The sequence below is a fragment of the Manis javanica genome, chromosome 10 (assembly GCF_040802235.1).
Source record: "Manis javanica isolate MJ-LG chromosome 10, MJ_LKY, whole genome shotgun sequence".
NCBI classification, from domain to species: domain Eukaryota; kingdom Metazoa; phylum Chordata; class Mammalia; order Pholidota; family Manidae; genus Manis; species Manis javanica.
In genome coordinates this window covers 24,116,581-24,133,411 of record NC_133165.1, presented here as the reverse complement: position 1 = coordinate 24,133,411, position 16,831 = coordinate 24,116,581, and the positions used below count along the sequence as shown (strand labels likewise).

Below are 16,831 nucleotides of genomic sequence, written 5' to 3'. Positions count from 1 at the left end.
GGTGTAGCTGGGTATTTCCTTTCTCCAGGTCAGTTAGGCATTGATAGTACTCCAGCAGGTTGGCCTCTGGCTAACTAGTTTGCCCAGAGGACAGGCTTTCTTAAGGACAGAGTACTCTGACCACTTAAAAATGATCCCACTTCTCCTCCCTGGAAGCCCCTGGGGATTTTTCTCTGATATTTACTATGGGAATCTGGCTGAGCTCCTAGAGGTAAGTCTCACAATATTGTGGAGGCCCCACTATGACTGGGTCCTGGAGTTTTAACACTCAGGCTTGTCCACTTTGAGCCTCCAGTAATTCACCAGTTACCATGCATGTTTTCCTATCCTGGCAGTGGTTTCTGCTTGTGTCTCTGCTCTAGTAAGCCTTGTCTCTCTAATCTTACTCTAATCTATCCTTATTCCAATCCATATTCACCTGTCTGTACAATCTTGAGGGCAGCGGTTTGCCTGTGTTTTCCCCTCTTAACAGATCCAAGAAGAGCTGATTTTTTAGTCTGTTCAGTTTTTTATTTATTATTAGGATATGGTACGGACTTCCAGGCTCCTTATGTGTAGAACCAGAAGCCCAAAGTACACTTCTTACATTCTTCAGATTACAAGTCCACGAGGAAGAAGGCTTTTACCCTCTTGGCTAGAGATACTTATGAGTCCTCAGGGACTTTGGGATACCACGTTCTCCAGGCATTCTGAAGAGACACTAACACCAGAAGCATCCTTTCCAGCCCTGCTCCGGGGAAAGGCAGGGAAACAGATAGCTGAGGGCTATGTACAGAGAAAAGACACATTTCAAGTTTTCTTAAATGACTTGGGTTGGAGACTTGAACCTTCCAAACCATAGTTCAAGCCTGGCTCTGTGGGACGCGTGAGGTCAGGGGAGAAATTCATAATTGAGGTTGAAGTAGGGAGCCCCACTCTCCCTAATCTTCCATATTAGAGTTTATGCAAATTATGGCTGCTAGATAAGCCTTAAAATAATTATGTTAAAGGCAGTGAGCTATAGGTTCCCTTCTTTTGATGTAAAATCTTTCATCTTGAGGAGCTCTTTCATAAATTATTTGGGAACAAAATACAGCTCTGTAACTACACTAAACATCTACAACTGGAGGTTTTTGATGCAGTTACCAAGCTGGGTGCAAGAACACTGAGGCCTGGAGAAGTCCACTCCCCTGATCCCCCTCATTGTGCCAACCCATTACCCTCTCGATCCAGCATCAGAATTCTCCCAGACCCTCTTTGGAGAGTAACTAATCACAGAAAAGACCAAATACCCAGTACTTGATTTCTATGGCCTGATTTCTTTGGGGCCCAAATATAGGACTGAATTGCAGTTTGCAGTAGTAACAGCCATTATAGTAATCTTGATTGTCTAGCAGCCTTTCTTCCTAAGAACAATTAAAAACACCTTCACAGTAATAATATCATCAGGTTTGCCTTCTCACTAACCCAAAAGAAGAAGAAAGGGACAAACCACTTCCCTTTACATTAAAAGGAAAACATGAGGCCCAGAAAGGTCAAGGACTTGCCCATGGTTCCACCTTCCATCTGGACAAAGAACTATCAAGGCTCCCACCTTCTCTGTCTGGACTGTTTCCAAAATGCTAGAAAAAAATATTTGACTATTTTCTGCATTTTTCTTATTTGTATCTTTTCTCTCTCTCCCATATGGGTATTTCTGGGTTCAGGAATCCCAGGCTCCACACACACCCCCACCCAGCTCAGAGCAGATAATACCTCAGTCCTGAAAGACGTATTATCTGCCCTCATTCCCCTATCCGGCTCCAATCTCTAGTGGGTGGAAGATACCACATAGGCTGTGGCAATGTACTTCTTGCCATTTCCATAGGTGGACTTGTCCCAACCGAATGTCTGGATGGCCAGGGGATATCCACCCAGGCTTAAATGGCACCTGTGGGGAAAGAGTACCAAATTATAGGGGCCTGCCACTTCACTCTACCTCTGTGCCCTGGCTGCCCATGCGGAAGGGCCCCCCACCCTACATGAAGGGACCCTTTCAAAATCGATGCTTATTTTATGTCTTCTTAAGACATGTCCTCATCTTTCCCAGAACAGTATTTTAGAACCTCAGATCCTAGAGCCGAACCCCCAGAAATTAAATCTTAGGATTTCAGAAGTAGTAGGACAGAAAATCCTCAAATGTTAGAGAACATGAGGCCCAGTAATTTCAAAGTGTGCTTTCTGGGGCCATAGGGTTCCTCAGGCAGCCTCAGGGACCAAACAGGGAGGCATAGAGCACCAGGGTAATGCCATTTCCGACTCCTTTTTAAGGTCATGCCTAAGATCTTGCTTGGAGAGAGGAGCAGCGGCTCTGCTGCCAGGATGACATTTGGCAGCCACCAATCTACTCTAACAACCTTTTTTCCCAAGTGAGAAAACAGATCTAGTCACCAAGTGGCAGAATCCCATCCTCCTGGCTGTCCTGGCTGAGAACAGTCTGAACCCAGCCTGCTCCCCAGGCCTGGCTGGCCTGTACTTACACTTTGCCAGGCCTGGCGATGAAACACAGGGAGTAGAGTGCAAACTCAAACTCAGGGCTGCTGCCGATGAAAGCCGAGCCCACTTCCTTATAATAACCGTCCCAGTTGAACTGCATGGCTAGCACGTCTGGGTAGGAGTCCCACTGTGGAGAGAAGGGCAGCAAGGGGGCTGGTGAATGGCACAGAGTGGAGTCAGACAGGGGTGGCAAGTGGTTATAGTCAGCCAGGATTTGTTCATGGCCCAGTAGGAACCTATGTGAGCTTTCCAGGGAGGCTGGATTCTATAAATTGACAGAGGGAACCATCTGCCCTGCTCAGATGTCTGAGCCCCACTTGGACTATCGGTCTGCAGCTGCCTGCACACCTTCACCAGGGATGTACACCGGAGTCAGCACCCGTATGACTGATGCCAGGGAAACAGGGACATAACTGTTTCCTGTGGCCCTCACATCTGAAAGAGGATTATTTATTACCACCAAATAATTTCCAAATTGTTCCCATAGCAAAAGTTTCTTTTTTATAAAATGTAAGGGGTTTTAGTCAGACTAGCTACAGAAACTTCTAGCCGCAGCCACATTCTATAGAAGTTCAGTCATAGGGTAATTGCATGTCCTTTGTTTGGTTCTGCACTCTGAGGACCTCCCGCCAGGGATGGTGCCTTCCATCTTTTGATCTCTGCAGCTCTAGAGCATTCACTGTTTGGAAGAGAATCCCAATGTCCTGGCTGCCTAAAGCCACTCTCCAGCAGAGGGCAGTCCCCATCAGCTGCTGGTGAGGGGACGAGAGACAAGGCTGACTGTTTGGAATGCAGAATTAAGGCAGAAGTTAGGACACTAGCAAGGCTTTTCCAGCCCATGGGTCAGCACTCAGTACTCACAGGCCCATCATAGATGTAACTATAGTAGTCAACCAGTCCCTCCTTCTCCTGCATGTAGAAGCGGATCCAGTTATGGAAGCCAGTAACCTTTCCTTTTTTTACTTCACCTGTAAGGAAGAATCCAAGGTGGGTGATTTGGGCCTGTAAGCCATGCCACGGCTGTCCCTCTTCTCCAGGCTTTGACTCTAGTGTGAACACCTCCTAAGCCCCTTGCCCTGACTCCCTAGAGTCCCTCACATCCCTCTCACCTCAGGAAGCCCCCCTAACCTTCCAGCTCTAGCCCTTAGGAGAATTCTTCCTCCTGGCTGACCCTGGTGACCAGTCTGGGACACTCCTCTCAGCCACTTCTCCAGGACCAAGCCAGACTTGGTGGGATCTTTACGGGGAGGGCTAGTGGGGAGAAAGACCAAGGGCCTCTTAGAAACAGTTGATCAAGCCCTGGGAGCAGAAGACCACTCAGAGGTAGACAGCATGCTGCCGAACACATCGCCCCTCCTGTGTGTGCCCCTTGGGAGCCTCAGTATTTGGTCTTCTTTCCCCCTTTGATACTCCAGAAAAGACTGTTTCTCAAATAGGGCTCCTTGGAGCCCTTCCTCTGGGTTTGGAAGTGTTTGTGTCTCTCCCTGCTAGCTGGCTGGGCTGCTGCTCATCAGTGACCTTGCTCCTGAGAGAAGCTGTCTCCTTCTATCCTTCCAACTCTTTCTTTCCAAGCAGAGTGATCCCACCTGAGAAGACATGTTCAAAGCCACTGGAATCCGCCTTGTTATCGCCTCTTGAATAGAGCCCGAACCACATGTTCTTCAAGTCACTGAAGAACTCCTGTTCTGAGCTGTAGCGGTCTTGGGAGAGGAACACAGGAGACTTAGGAGAGGGAGAGGTGAGGCCAGATCCTGGCCTCCTGCTCCTGTTGGTGGGTTCAGCCAACAAATGTATTTAATTGCTCATTCGACAGTTACCTTTGGGGCCCCTGTCTTGTGCCCAGCCCAGTTCTAAAGGCTGAGGATTCAGCAGGGAATAGCAAGGACAAGATTCCTGTCTCCATAGTTAACATTAGAGTGGAGAAGACAAGTAATAAACAAACACTATGATTTCAGGTAAGTGCTGGGAAGAAAATAAGGCAGAGATCCCCTGACGGCTGGAGGTGGGGATGGGGTGGGAAGCCCTCTAGAAAGGAAGGTCAGAAAGGCCTCACTGATTAGATAGTGCTAATCAGAGACCTGAAGGATACGGAGTTGGCTATGCAAAGATCTGAGAAAAAGATTCTTCCGCATACAGAGAACAGCAAGCGCAGGGCTCTAAGACAACTTGAGCCCCATGTTCAAAGAGCTGAGTCACTGGGACTCTAGCAGTGAGCAGGAGGGGAGAGTGGTCTAGGAGGAGGTCCAACAGGTAGGCGGCAGCCAGGTACCGCACGCCCCTGCAGGAAGGTGGGCTCTCAGCCAAAACACAATAATAACAAAAATATTTTAGAGTTAGTGACTACATTCTATGTGCTTGGCACCGTTTTAAGTGCTTTTAATCCTCACATTGAATCTTCACATAAGGTTGATACTAATTAATCTCCAACTTGGAAATGAGGAAAATGAGGCAGACAAAGGTTATATAACTCGTGCGGGGATTACACAGCAAGAGGCAGAGACAGCACGTGAGTCCATGCAGTCTGGCTCCAGAGGCTGACGTCTTGACTAGTTTCTGGAAGGTGGGAGAGCCACTGATGGGTTCTAAGCTGGGGAATTGTGTGAAAGCACTTAGGCAGGAGCTTTGTTTTTAAAGGACTGCTCTGGTTGTGTATGTAACAGGGTTAGTGGGGTGTATGAGCAGCAGAGAAACCAGATTTGAGGCTAACGTTTTGCTGGGTTAGTGTGGTGGTGGCTTAGTCTCTAAGGTGCCAGCCGTGGAGGGGGTGGGAAGTGGGCAGATGAGGGATAGGCTTTGAAGGTGGATGTGAGCAGGAGATGAACATAGGAAGCAGTGAGATAAAGGGAAGAGTTGAGTATAACTCCTGGGCTTTCGGCCTGAGCAACTGGATGGATATTGGTATCATTTATGAGACAGGGCAGTATGACAAAGGAGCCAGTCTGGAAGAAGAGGCAGGAACCCTAAATCCTCTTTCCCCCACCTTCTGAGTAGCTGCTGCTGAGATAGGCAAGTGGAGATGTTGAAAAGGGAGTTGCAACCCAAGGGAAAGGTCAAGGCTGGGGATCTAAATTAGGGAGCCATCAGATTTACTGTCCAGAATTTTGTATGGAGGATACAAAAGAGACATATTCCCTGCTTTCAAGGACTTAAAATACAGTTGGAAAATAAGACTAAATATACACAAAATAACAATGGTTTCACAATCTGAATGGCTACCACTAACCCATGCCAGGCTTCCCACTGAGTGCTTCACAAGCATTAGTCCAAGACCCCATCTCACAGATAAGGCTCAGGGTCACACCAGTAGCAAGTGGAAGAACCAGGAGTCTCTTTGGCTCAAGGCTGTATTGGTCCACATCATAAAGCCTTGATCTCCGAAGAAATGCTGAAAGCCAGCTGTGAGCTGGGGCAGATGGAGCTTCATGAATGGGGTAGGATGTGAGCTAGACCTTTATGGAGGAGTAGGATTAGACAGGGAGAGGGATGGAGTAATGCAGCAGCCTGGCCTCAGCATCGGAATCCTGGGTTCCAGCCCGGTTCTGCTTACAGCTTCCTGTGTGGCTTCAGACAAGTCACCTAGCCTATCTGGGCCTCCACTTCTCCTTTGAAAAGTTGGCGAGCTCAGGCTTGACTTCCAAGACTCTCTCATGTGTTTACTACAAAGAGAACACTGGGGGGTGGTGCAGGATCGCATCTTCGTCACAGGGATTGCTTATGTGCAGGCTTTACCTAAAACCAGAGTGTGGAACTAGTGCTTAATCGGAGGCGGGCAGATGGAATGCAGCAGCTCTGAGCCGAGGCGACCCCGGGGGCCAGCAGTGAAGACCTGAATGGAGCTGCCCCTGAGGCACAGCCCAGCTATGTGGAGTTCAGAAAAGGAATCTAGAGGACACTAACAAACAGCCTGTGCCAAGAAGTCCTGCGGCCCAAGCCTTTTTTGGTCTGATTGGCAAATATCTCTACCTGGAGCCACACCAACCAGAACCCTTCTGAGTAGATTTCCCCTCTTGAATCTTTGTTGATTTTCTGTTGCTGTTTCCCCAGCAAAAATGTGGAGCGGGTCAGCCTCCTTAGTAGACTTAGAGCAGGAGAAGAGAGTAGAATCAAGGACTCTATGTGCCTGGAAAGTGGTGCTGACTCTGGGATCAGCTGAGGTGGGTGAGAAGTGGCCCAGGGTGGAGTGAGGTGACTCAGAGCCCTGCAGAGGACCCTGAGACCGAAGCAGCGAGTGGGGGTGGGGGGGTGGCGGGTAAAAAGGCAGCTAAGAGTAAGTCGAAAGGTGAGGTGACTTCCAAGCCAGACAGAGGTTCTTTGGCTCCTGCTTAGGCCTGTGATCTCTTCTGGGCCCATCTCTGGTCCCCTCCATGCCCCCTCCAAACACAGGCTGGCCTCCACCTAGTCCCCTCCTGCCCTCTTTGCCTCCCTTCGTGGAGCCCGCCAAGGTGCCCATTTCTCCAGCAGACAGACCCAAGTCCTCAGCACTGCGGCGAGAGCACTGGAGAGGGCTCACTCACTCTGGTGGCGGAGGAAGCTGTAGAGTTCTGCCATGACAGCTGTCTTCATGACCTCTCTGAGGAAAGTATCCTGCTCAGCCAGCTGCTGGGCACTGAAGTGCTCCCCGCGGCCTGTCGCTCTCTGGTAGTTGTTGAGGAGGTTGATGAAGGCTGCGTAGGTCGGCTTGGAGAACAGCTGCTCATTGACATATGTGAAGAGCCTGGGGGAGGTGGAGGGAGGCCTAGTGAGACGCCTGCATGTGGAACAGAAAGCCCTCCAGGAGCTGCCCGGGGGACCCAGGGCAGGCATGGGAGGGCGGGTTCGGGGCAGAGCGGGGACTTCAGATTCTCTTGAAGGCTATGCATGGGGCCCTTCTTTTCTTCCACCTCAGCTCTTTGGAAGATCAGTTCTATTCTCAGCCCAGCCAGTCACAGAAACCCTCCCAACTGGATGCCCAGAGTCCCTCAAGATGGCTTTGTCTGTCTCTGGGGGCCTATATTTTCCCTGTCCTTTTGACCTACCTGTCTTGAGGAGGAAAGTGCTGAAGTGGCACAAGGAACAGAGCTCGGGGACAGACTGCTCAGGCGGGGGAGAGACGGGGACTCACGGCTCTGGGCAGAGGTCCACTTGGTCTCCCGTCTCCGAGGGCAAGATACATTTTTGGCTATTGAGGGTGATGTCCTCCTTCTGGGCTTTGTTCGTATCTGCCCTGTAGATCTTCTCAGACACGCTCTGCAGCTTCTCCTCAGTGATGGCGTCCCTGCTGTGGGAGAAGCCTTCTGGGAGGAATTGGAGAGAGGCATCTCAGAGCCCCAGGAAGGCCGAAGTGGGGCATCTTCTGGGCATCCCCTCCTGGGTGCCTTCCAGAAGCCAGCAGCACAGAGAAGGGCTGCAGTCAGGCACCCTCATAATCGGAGGACAGGGTCCTCGGGCCTAATGGGCCCTCAAAGCCAGCATGTGCCCTTGCCCACAGAATGTTCCCTTCCTCTACAAAGGCTCCCAAGCTTTGACATGTATTGGAATCACCCGAGGGCTTGTTAGAACAGACTGGTGGGCCCCACCCAGGGTCTCTGGTTCCGTAGGTCTGGGGGAAGCCTGAGAGTATCTTCCCAGAGGGTACAGCTGCTGGGCAAGGACAGCACCCTAGAGCTCCTCTGGCTCTTGGACTGTGCCACAGAGAGCAGGACACTGACCGTGGCCACACAGGGTCTCAAAGTCCGCGCAGCAGTTCCCAAACTCCCGGCAGCGGGAGTTGCAGTGACAGTGGTGGTGCTTGTCAAAGGCTTCCCGGCAGCGGCCCTGGCAGGAGTTGGGCGCCACATACAGGTCTGAGAAAACAGAGGGGAGTGGGTCCCGGGCAGGCCTCCAGAGGTCGCACCAGCGCGGCCAGGCCCCCCTCACCCTCCCTTGCTCTTCCTGTTCAGGATCTCCAGCGAAGGAAAACAAGCGCGCCTAACCGGTGCACGCCCAACAGGCAGGAGGTCCTTTCAGAGGCTGAACTGCATTTTCTGGCCTGTTGTTTTTATAATCTTCCCACTCTAAAAATAAAACCTCTTCGACTTCCCTCTCTGTCTGTCTTCGGTCCCAGATTCTCCTTCCTGCCTAATCCCAGGCTTCCTTCCACATGGGCCCAAGAGCCAGTGAGCCCCTCTGGCCGCGTCTGGGTGCTGGGTTTGGGCTCCGTCTGCTGTGGGCCTGGGCTGCTCCCCCGCCCTGTCACTCTTTACCCAGAAGGCCCCCGGAAGAGGAGGCAGACTCACTGCTGGCCGGGGCCCCCTCGGCCTCTCCCTCCACGTCCAGGAACAGCTCTGGCTCTTTGGGGTCTCCTTCAGCTGTAAGTCAGAGAAGTAAAGCCATCAACCACCCCCAAGGGTTCCTTCCATTTTTATCTCTGGTTATTAGTTCCTCCAGCCTCAGGGACAAACAAGTTCAGTGGAAGAAAATATAAAACAGTCCCAGGTACAGTGAACAAGTACTAGTGAAGGAGAAGAAAAACTAAGCCTGGAAGACAAGAGGCCGATCACTGAAAACTTACAGAAAGTGAAAAGAATTCTGCCAGGGGACCCCCTCCTCCCTGCCATTCTGGTACCCAGCGTGCTCATCTCTACAATGGGGAGGGAGCCAGGAGGTGGTCTTTCCTGCACCAAAGACTCTGGTTTGGACCTGTCATCAGTGTAAAGCTGATAGATGGATGGGCTTGGCCTTCTGCAGATCACAAGGCCCTCACTTAGGACCATCCCTTAGGTCTAACTCCCAGTCAGAGCCAAGGGTGAACTCCTCCCAGGGCCTCCAGGAATAACTTTCCTGACATACCCGCTTCCCTTCTTTCTTTGCAGTACTTGGCAATGGCCACAGAGGCTGTTGTGGGGGAGGGCGTGTTCAGAAAAGCACATCCCCACTGTGGCCTGAAAGCTGAGTGGCCCCGGCCTGGGCTCAGGACAGAGAAGGGTGGGGTGTGTGGAGGGGGGAAGGGGCAGGGATGTTCTGGGGACTCCGGGCTCCTCTCTCCTACTCTTGGGGGAATAATTTACCCCCAAACAGCACAATTATAAAGTGTTCCAGAACCTCTTAGTGAGTTTGCTAGGTGATACTGCATTATTGCTGTCAGAGCCTCAGGTCCGATTATTCATTCGGCCAGCAAACACCTTCTGATCACATGCTTCATGCCAGGATGTGTTCTAAGTCCAATGATCCAGGGAGTTCTTAGCTCAGCTACATTTTATGCCACATAGACTTTAGTGAGCAAACAGAGAATCTCAACATTCACTTCTGAGTTGCAAATAACAGACTTAGAGATGAAATGGCTCCTCATCTGAGTACTGTCTCTATATTAGAATGCCTGCAGGATGATCCGAGATGAACATGCCTTCCTGTGTCTGCTGAGTGGGGCACAGGGCAGCAAAAAAGGAGTAGGCTCTGATTCTGGCACTGAGCTCTGGGCCAGGTTTCCCTATCTGGGCCTGATCAGCAGAACTTCTGCATATATATATATATAGTGTTTATATATATATGGTGCTTTTGTATAAATTGAATAAGGGTTCCTTCTGGGTGGAAGCAGTTCACGGGGCACTTGGTTGGGTCAGCAGATACTGCCTTTGGGCAAATAAGTAAAAACTACTCCTTTCTCTCAGCAGACAGGTCTTCACTAAGGTGTATGGCTTAGTAAGAAGGGTACAGATTCAGTTTGGGTCCAACGTGCCTTCACAGCCACGTGCCCTTCTGCGGCACACAGCCCCAGCCATATTCAGTGGCCTTGCTGACCATTGTCCACCGTGACTTCAGTGACCATGTTTTCCAAAGTAGGAGTCAGCACAGAACAGGGCTTCATACCACAAAGCAGAACACTATTTATCTGGGAGTCTAAGATATGGGAAGCATCCAAAGAAGGGATCAAAATGATTTTTTCAGACAATTCCTTTAAAACAGTGTTACTGGAGTAGCAGAGGAACAATCGGTTTTTGAGTGTGGTGGATGTCGCGTGTGACTGCTGGACTGGGAATGACATTCTGGAGGTGTTGCGGCCCCTTGATCCACCTACTGCGGGAGAGCAGTATAAACAGTGACAGCCAGTGTGAACCATGCAGGCTTCCTGGCAGCATGCAAGTTGGGAAAGTTCATTGCCATTTTTACTCTTCTTAGATTGAAAGTGTTAAATAACAATCAGTAATGTAATACATGCTAAAATAATGTTTTTGTCATTTTACTTTTTTGGGAATCACTTAGTAACTTTCAAAATATTATTATTTCTGACAGTTCAGATACTCCAGTTAAATGACATCTATTTTATTTTAAATGGGGTTTTATGTTGGTGGCATCCTAGACTACCTGGGATAATGGCAGCCAAATCCCTGGCCCCTGCTCTGCCCCCAGTGTTCTTGTTCTGGCCTTTTGAACCCCATCATCTGTCCTGAACACTGCTCTGGACACCCAAGCCAGCAGCCACCCATGCCTTCTGGACCCACCACCCCAGAGAAGCCTCACTGGTACACAGGTGCTCGCAGTCCTCACAGCAGTCCCCATGCTGGAGACACCGGCGGTCACTCTGGCAGGCAGCCTTCTGGTTAAATGTCTCATTACGGCAGAATGCACATGACTCCATTTTTCCTACGGGCAGTAAGGTCCACAAACTCGGTTCTTTGGGAATCCTATTCTCCTCATCCACGTACCCCCTGCAGGAGGGCTCAGAGATGGGAGCAGGGGCCCCCGCTCAGCAGAGAAGGTCATTACTCTGAAAGGGAGAAGTGCATGCACAGCTTCCCTTGTGTAGCATATGCATCATCCCCACTGCCCGCCACCCACCAGGTCTTTCAGGGCTCATAGTGTAGATCAGGATCTCAAACTCACATGCCTGCTGGGCCAGACTGCAGCGTAAATAAGTAAAGAAGCAGGGAGGTGGTGGAGGTGAGGACCATGACAAGCCCGGGAGCCAGGCCCTGCCTGCAACTGGAAACCACCATCAGCTCCATCCACATTGGGAGGCAGGCTCAGTCTTGCCAGAGCCTCCAGTTTTTCAAGCGAAGCCTTCATTTTTTACATGAAAAGTTCCATTTTGTAAAAAATTCAAGTAAACCAAAAAAAAAAAGCCCACAGGCCATCCGTCACTGTCATGCACATGAAGGCGAGTTGCTGCACTCCAGTGATCCCACCTGCCTCTCCCCTTTGACATACCCCCTCCTCCCCTCCTGTCCCTTTTATATCTTCTGCTGCTTTGTTCTCCCCTCCCATTCATCTGGCTCCTCTCACCCTGCTTCCCTGTGTCATGTCTTCCAGTTTCTTTGAGTCTTTGGAATGCGTTCAGGTTCATTTGTGTGTGGGGTGGGGGATGAGGTGGGTATAGGTGAGAACTGGGCTACGGACTAGGATCTGTTATGTAACCACAGGCCACATCCCTTGCTCTGACAGATGGCTGGCAGAAGCAAGCTTTTGGTCACAAGGGTATAAGACAAGAAATTCTGACAGAAATGGTCCAAACCCACCAGCCCTTCTAGCAAGTCAAGCCCACCCCCAGCCCCTGCCCCACAGCAGACAGTGCAGGGCACGCGCCTGGATGACGGCTGGCGCCGGGGGCCCTTTCCTTCCTCTCTCTGCTTGAAGGGTAATAACAAAGCCTTTGTTTCCATTTGAGGTTCCTGAGGTTTGGATATAGAGATGGGCTGGGTTTAGGGGGTCAGGCTTTGGGTTTCAGAGAATGTCAAGATCAGAGGCAGTTACTGTGAGTATCAGAATCTGTATAAATGAGGAAACTGAAACATAATTTGAACCTGGGTTAGGGTTAGTCAGGTTAGGATTAAGAGCTACAGTTAAGGTTGGGCTTGAGGTAAATTTATTGGTAAAGTAATAGCTTTGTATTGCTGTTTGGGTAGAGGAGCCTACAAAGGACCGACGTGTGCTGGAACAGTGAGTCAGGTGCCTGCTTAGGTTTAAGACTAGGATAGGCTAGGTTTAAGACTGCATTCAGGATTGAGAAAATATTCCAGTTTTGCATTAGATTAGATTTGGGACTTGGTTCTGGTTGTGATCCCACACAGGTATAGTGTCTCAATTTAAGCCTGGGTTGGGTTGGAGGTGAGCATAAGGGCTATGAGTTTAGTTACCAATTTGGATTCTGGGGTTAGATTTTATACTGTGCCACCAAGGGTGGCATAGCCGAGAGGGCAAGAACCAACTGTGTGGAGCTGGAATTCTGGTCTTGCCACTTTCTAGCTTTATGATCTTGGGCAAGTCATTTGACTTTCTGTGCCTCAGTTTACTTATCTGTAAAACTGTGATAATAATGGAACCCATTTCATAGAATATTTATAAAAGTTAAATGACTTAATATCTGTAAAGCACGTAGTACAGTGCACGACACAAAGTAGCACCATATATACACGTTTGTCGGATGGATAAGCAATGTCAGTATTCCATGCCTGTCCTCCAGGTGGCATGCATTCAGACTGGCTGGAGCAGTCTTCCCTGGCAGCATTCCTGACCTTGCTGGGTCTCAGCTGGGCCATCCCTTGGGCCAGGGTGTCAGCGCATTTATGTTACTGACTGACATCATTGCTGAGTCTGTGTTCTTTACATCAAAGAGGTAAAGTTAACCCAGGTCCTGAGGCAATTTTACACTGTGTACAAGGCCTCCAATGCAGCTAGGAAAGCAGGCCTCTGATCCAGTGTATTGTCCCTGAAAAAAAAACAGGCTTAAGGCCACTTGGCCCTTCAAGCCCTGGAGAACTACTCTTGAATCTTAAATGATGCTCCACTGGAACCTGAATGCAAAGATCTTAAGGAGCAATTTTAAGCCCTGGAGGAAGGCTCTGTCTGCTGCCTGCCCAGTCAGCCTGGCAGTACACCCAGAATCCAAAGGAGAGAATTCAGACAAATCAGGGCAAGATTTATAATGGGCCAGATCAGTAGAGTCCAGGGAAAGAATTCACTCCATTCCAGCAGCTGGCACCAGTTGAGAAGGGCTAGCAAGTGAATAGCCAGCTCTGTGGTGCTCAGAACACCCTGCACTGGCCCAATGAGTGGACTTTCTCATCTCTGTTCAAGAACTTTGTCCCCAACAAGAAGTCCCTTCTAGGGACTCTTCACACTTCCTGTAAGCTTGGTCTGCCTCAAGATGACCTTGGAAGTGGAGGGCTAAGGGGAGGGGTGGGACGGACCTCTCCTAATAGGCACCTCACCATGCTGTTCTGGGGACACTCAGGTGACTAGGTGTCCTTTCCTGACTCTTCACTCCGGCTCCCCTGCCCTGTATCACCCACTCACACAAACACTCCATATGCCTCGCACACCAGCCAGGCACCTGAATCACTGCTCCGGCACACGTCAGTCCTTTGTCCCTCGGCCTCATCTCTCTGACTCCCTGCCTTTCTTTATTTGGGCCTCTTTTCTCTCAGATTCTCCCTCCATTCCCTGCTGAAGAGCTTAGCCACCCTGTTTCCCAAGAAATGCTAAATGTTTCCGTACCTTCCAAAACCAACATGCTATAATGCCCACTCCCTACCCATACTGCCCAGTGAAAGAGCCTGGTCCCAAGCCTGGATGTCCCTGCCATGTCAGTGCTCAGTCCTCTGATGGTGGGGGCTCCAGCATCCGTGCCCCACACGCCGTTTCCATGAAGACTTAGTCAACCACGAAGAGTCATTTTCAGGACCAGCATCCTGCCTCAGTTCACTTGAAACAGCCAAAGACTTGAGGCTGGCAGTGACTCCTCCATGTGGTTCATGTTCTTGCATCTGAGTTCTGAGATGTTAGAAATAAGCTAGACAGGAGCAGAGCCTCTTCCCTCCCATCTTAGGAAAGCAGGAAGCATTACCCACTGGACCCTGACTTCCCCGGAGTCCAAAGGTCTGGAGTTGCTCTCCTCTCCTGAGGCTGGGATGTGCCAGTCTAGCAGCCACTCCTTCACATTAAGGTAGAAGATCTTACGTGTGCACACCTCTCTCTACCACAGGCTCTCTGCCACCCAGAGCCCTGGCAGAGCTGATTCTTGGCTGCTCCGCAGACGGGCTGGAGTAGAGATACCCAATTCCATCCTGTGTTGGGAGGACTGGGAACAGCTCTCCCCAGCACAGTTTTCCATTTAGGAATCCCATTAAGGTCTCCTATCCACAACCTTTCCAGAAATGACTCTAAAATGTACATATTATTTATATAAAAATATATAAATAATTGTATATTTAAATCAAAACCACAGTACATTGAGATTTCACATGTGGGGTGCTTCTGACGCATTATCTTACTTAATCCTTACAACAGTCCTATGTAGGAACAACCTGGGTTGGGTGGGATGGGTATTAAGCTCTGATTTGTTCTTCTCTGGGCAGGGGAGGATTCTCCCTCCACCCCTAAGCTCCGCCTCTTCCTTGGGCACTCATTCCCACTCACCCATTAGCCACCACCTAACACACCAGCACCTGCATCTCACCCAGCTATGAAGCAGGGAAGTGTTCCTTTTCCTTTGGTTCCCTCCCTGTACCTCTAGTAACAGGCTCTTCTCTGTGCTTTAACTCCCCTAACACTGGGACAAATTCCTCTGACCTCTCGTGCATCCCCAGGTAGCATGCAGCCCACCTCTCGGTCAAGGCTTTTCCAGTTTCTTCCTGAGCCTGCCCATCTCCTCACCCTGAGAAAATGTATCCAGAACACCTCAGCTATCCCTAGCACTGGAGAGAGTGGCAAGGGCAGCCCCAGCTTTATCCCATAAGTGGCTTGGGAAAACAAAGTCTTAGTGAGATCAAAAGTCAGGGTGGACTAAAGGATGTTTGTGGCTGGCCTTCCAAGGTGTCCCTACCATTAGGCCTCAGTCCTGCAACTCCCTTTACTCAGTCGGCTCCACTCCAGAGGCAACTCCTGACCTCAGACAAGGGCAGGTCTAAGCCACGGGGCTTTAGGATAGAGCTGACTCTCCCTTGTCCCACTGCCCTCCCCTCTACCAAATTCCCCAACTTTCTGCTTCTTTATGCAGGACCCCTTCCACCCCCATCAGACAGCAACTCACCAGCCCAGGCCAGGCCGCAGAGCATGGCCACTATCAGGGACACACCAGTCTTCATGTTGCCCGGTTGGAGCCAAAAGCCAAAAGGGGATTGGCTGTTGGACCTCTACTAGAGTCAAGGTGAATGTCTCAGCTCTCAAATGAACCTTATTTCCCAGGCTGGTCCCTTTAAAAACATCAGAACTTGTGGCTCTGGTACCTCCAGATCCATCCAGGAAGAAAAGAGGGGAGGGAGGGACCACAGATGGGTAGGAGGTGGAAAGGGGGTGGAATCCAACAGCTGTTTGAAGCCGGAGGGAAGGTGACTCAGCCGGCAGGTAATGCCAGATGTTTAGAACAGGTAATGCTAGCTCTTTGTAGCTAGAAAATAGGTCGTGAAAGCAGGCACAGCGCGTGGGCCTAGTTTGGGGGATTCTCTGTCCAAATTAGGAGCATGCCTGGACTTATCTTTGGGTGATGCCCTCCAAGTACCCACCTGCCTATAAGCCACAGGCCTGACCTCCAAGGGGGCTACAGGCTGGCTTCATCTTTGAACTGCTGGTGCTTAGCATAGGTAAGGAACATAATGAGATGATCATTACAAGTGTGACGAACAGTAAGTGCTTGAGCAAGCATTAGGGTCATTGGAAAGAGAGTTACAGGAGGCATGGGTCAAAAACAGGGCTGTTTTTATTACTGTCAAGCTGGACTGACATGCTAAATATTATGCAAATGAGTCCCTAACTCTTACTGAGTCAGCATCTCAGGTTTTACGTTTCAGGGTCCCATAGGTTGAAGGTTTATGGGGCCAGGGAGAGGCTAAGCCCCTTAGAGGCAGCCGAAGGACCCACCCTTCTTTCCCTGGGGCCCACGGCCCCGCTCCTTTCATCCCCTACTTACCCCCTCTCCCTGAGGACCCCTCCCAGAGAGGGGTGACGCTTCTAAGGGCTCCTTTCTTCCCAAGTCCAAGAGCAAAGGTACAACAACTTGGGGCTGCCAAGATTTGCCCCAATAATAAAGGTAAGATGGTAAGATCTGCTAAGTAAAATACCCTTTCCAGAGGGCGCACTGCATGGAGATTCTCAGCCCTCTCAAAACTGAAAACTCATTGAAAAAGGCAGAGCTGATGGACCATCGAGACCATTCTACAGGTATTTTTTCTGGGGGTGAGCATGTGCCCCTCAGCCAGTATGCTCTTAACAACTCTCTCTCTCTTTGTCTTCAGTTTTCTCATCTTTGAAATAATGAACTTGGATCTGATAATCCCTTACAGTTTGCAGACTATAATTCTGAGGCTTCCTGTCCACACCCAGGTGGAGCCGCTGTGGTAGATTAAGGGGTACCTCCAACCCCTTGCTG

The 16,831-nt window shown here is 50.2% G+C and overlaps 1 protein-coding gene across 5 annotated transcripts; it reads right to left on the bottom strand.

Annotated features, from left to right (window-relative positions):
• Positions 1-488: 488 nt before the first annotated feature.
• ENDOU (endonuclease, poly(U) specific) lies at positions 489-15,703 on the bottom strand. 5 transcript variants are annotated; one of them, XM_017652743.3, is made up of 10 exons: positions 15,497-15,703; positions 10,990-11,112; positions 8,769-8,840; positions 8,202-8,336; positions 7,616-7,787; positions 7,029-7,228; positions 4,101-4,214; positions 3,376-3,482; positions 2,499-2,641; positions 489-1,909 (listed from the first exon to the last, which is right to left on the bottom strand). In XM_017652743.3, the coding sequence occupies exons 1-10, from the start codon at positions 15,549-15,551 to the stop codon at positions 1,789-1,791; spliced, it is 1,242 nt and encodes a 413-aa protein (XP_017508232.2). In that variant the 5' UTR covers positions 15,552-15,703; the 3' UTR covers positions 489-1,788. The 5 variants fall into 5 exon arrangements, with proteins under 5 accessions (XP_017508232.2, XP_017508233.2, XP_017508234.2 ...); XM_017652744.3 differs by having other exon boundaries at positions 7,616-7,784; XM_017652745.3 differs by lacking the exon at positions 10,990-11,112.
• Positions 15,704-16,831: the final 1,128 nt, after the last annotated feature.

Coding starts and splice junctions, on each gene's coding strand:
- ENDOU (XM_017652743.3), bottom strand. CDS start 15,551: ATGAAGACTGGTGTGTCCCTGATAGTGGCCATGCTCTGCGGCCTGGCC. Junction 7,229..7,615: donor GTGGACCTCTGCCCAGAGCC/GTGAGTCCCCGT, acceptor CACCTCCCCCAG/GCTCTTCACATATGTCAATG. Junction 4,215..7,028: donor CAGCTTCCTCCGCCACCAGA/GTGAGTGAGCCC, acceptor TCCTCTCCCAAG/ACCGCTACAGCTCAGAACAG.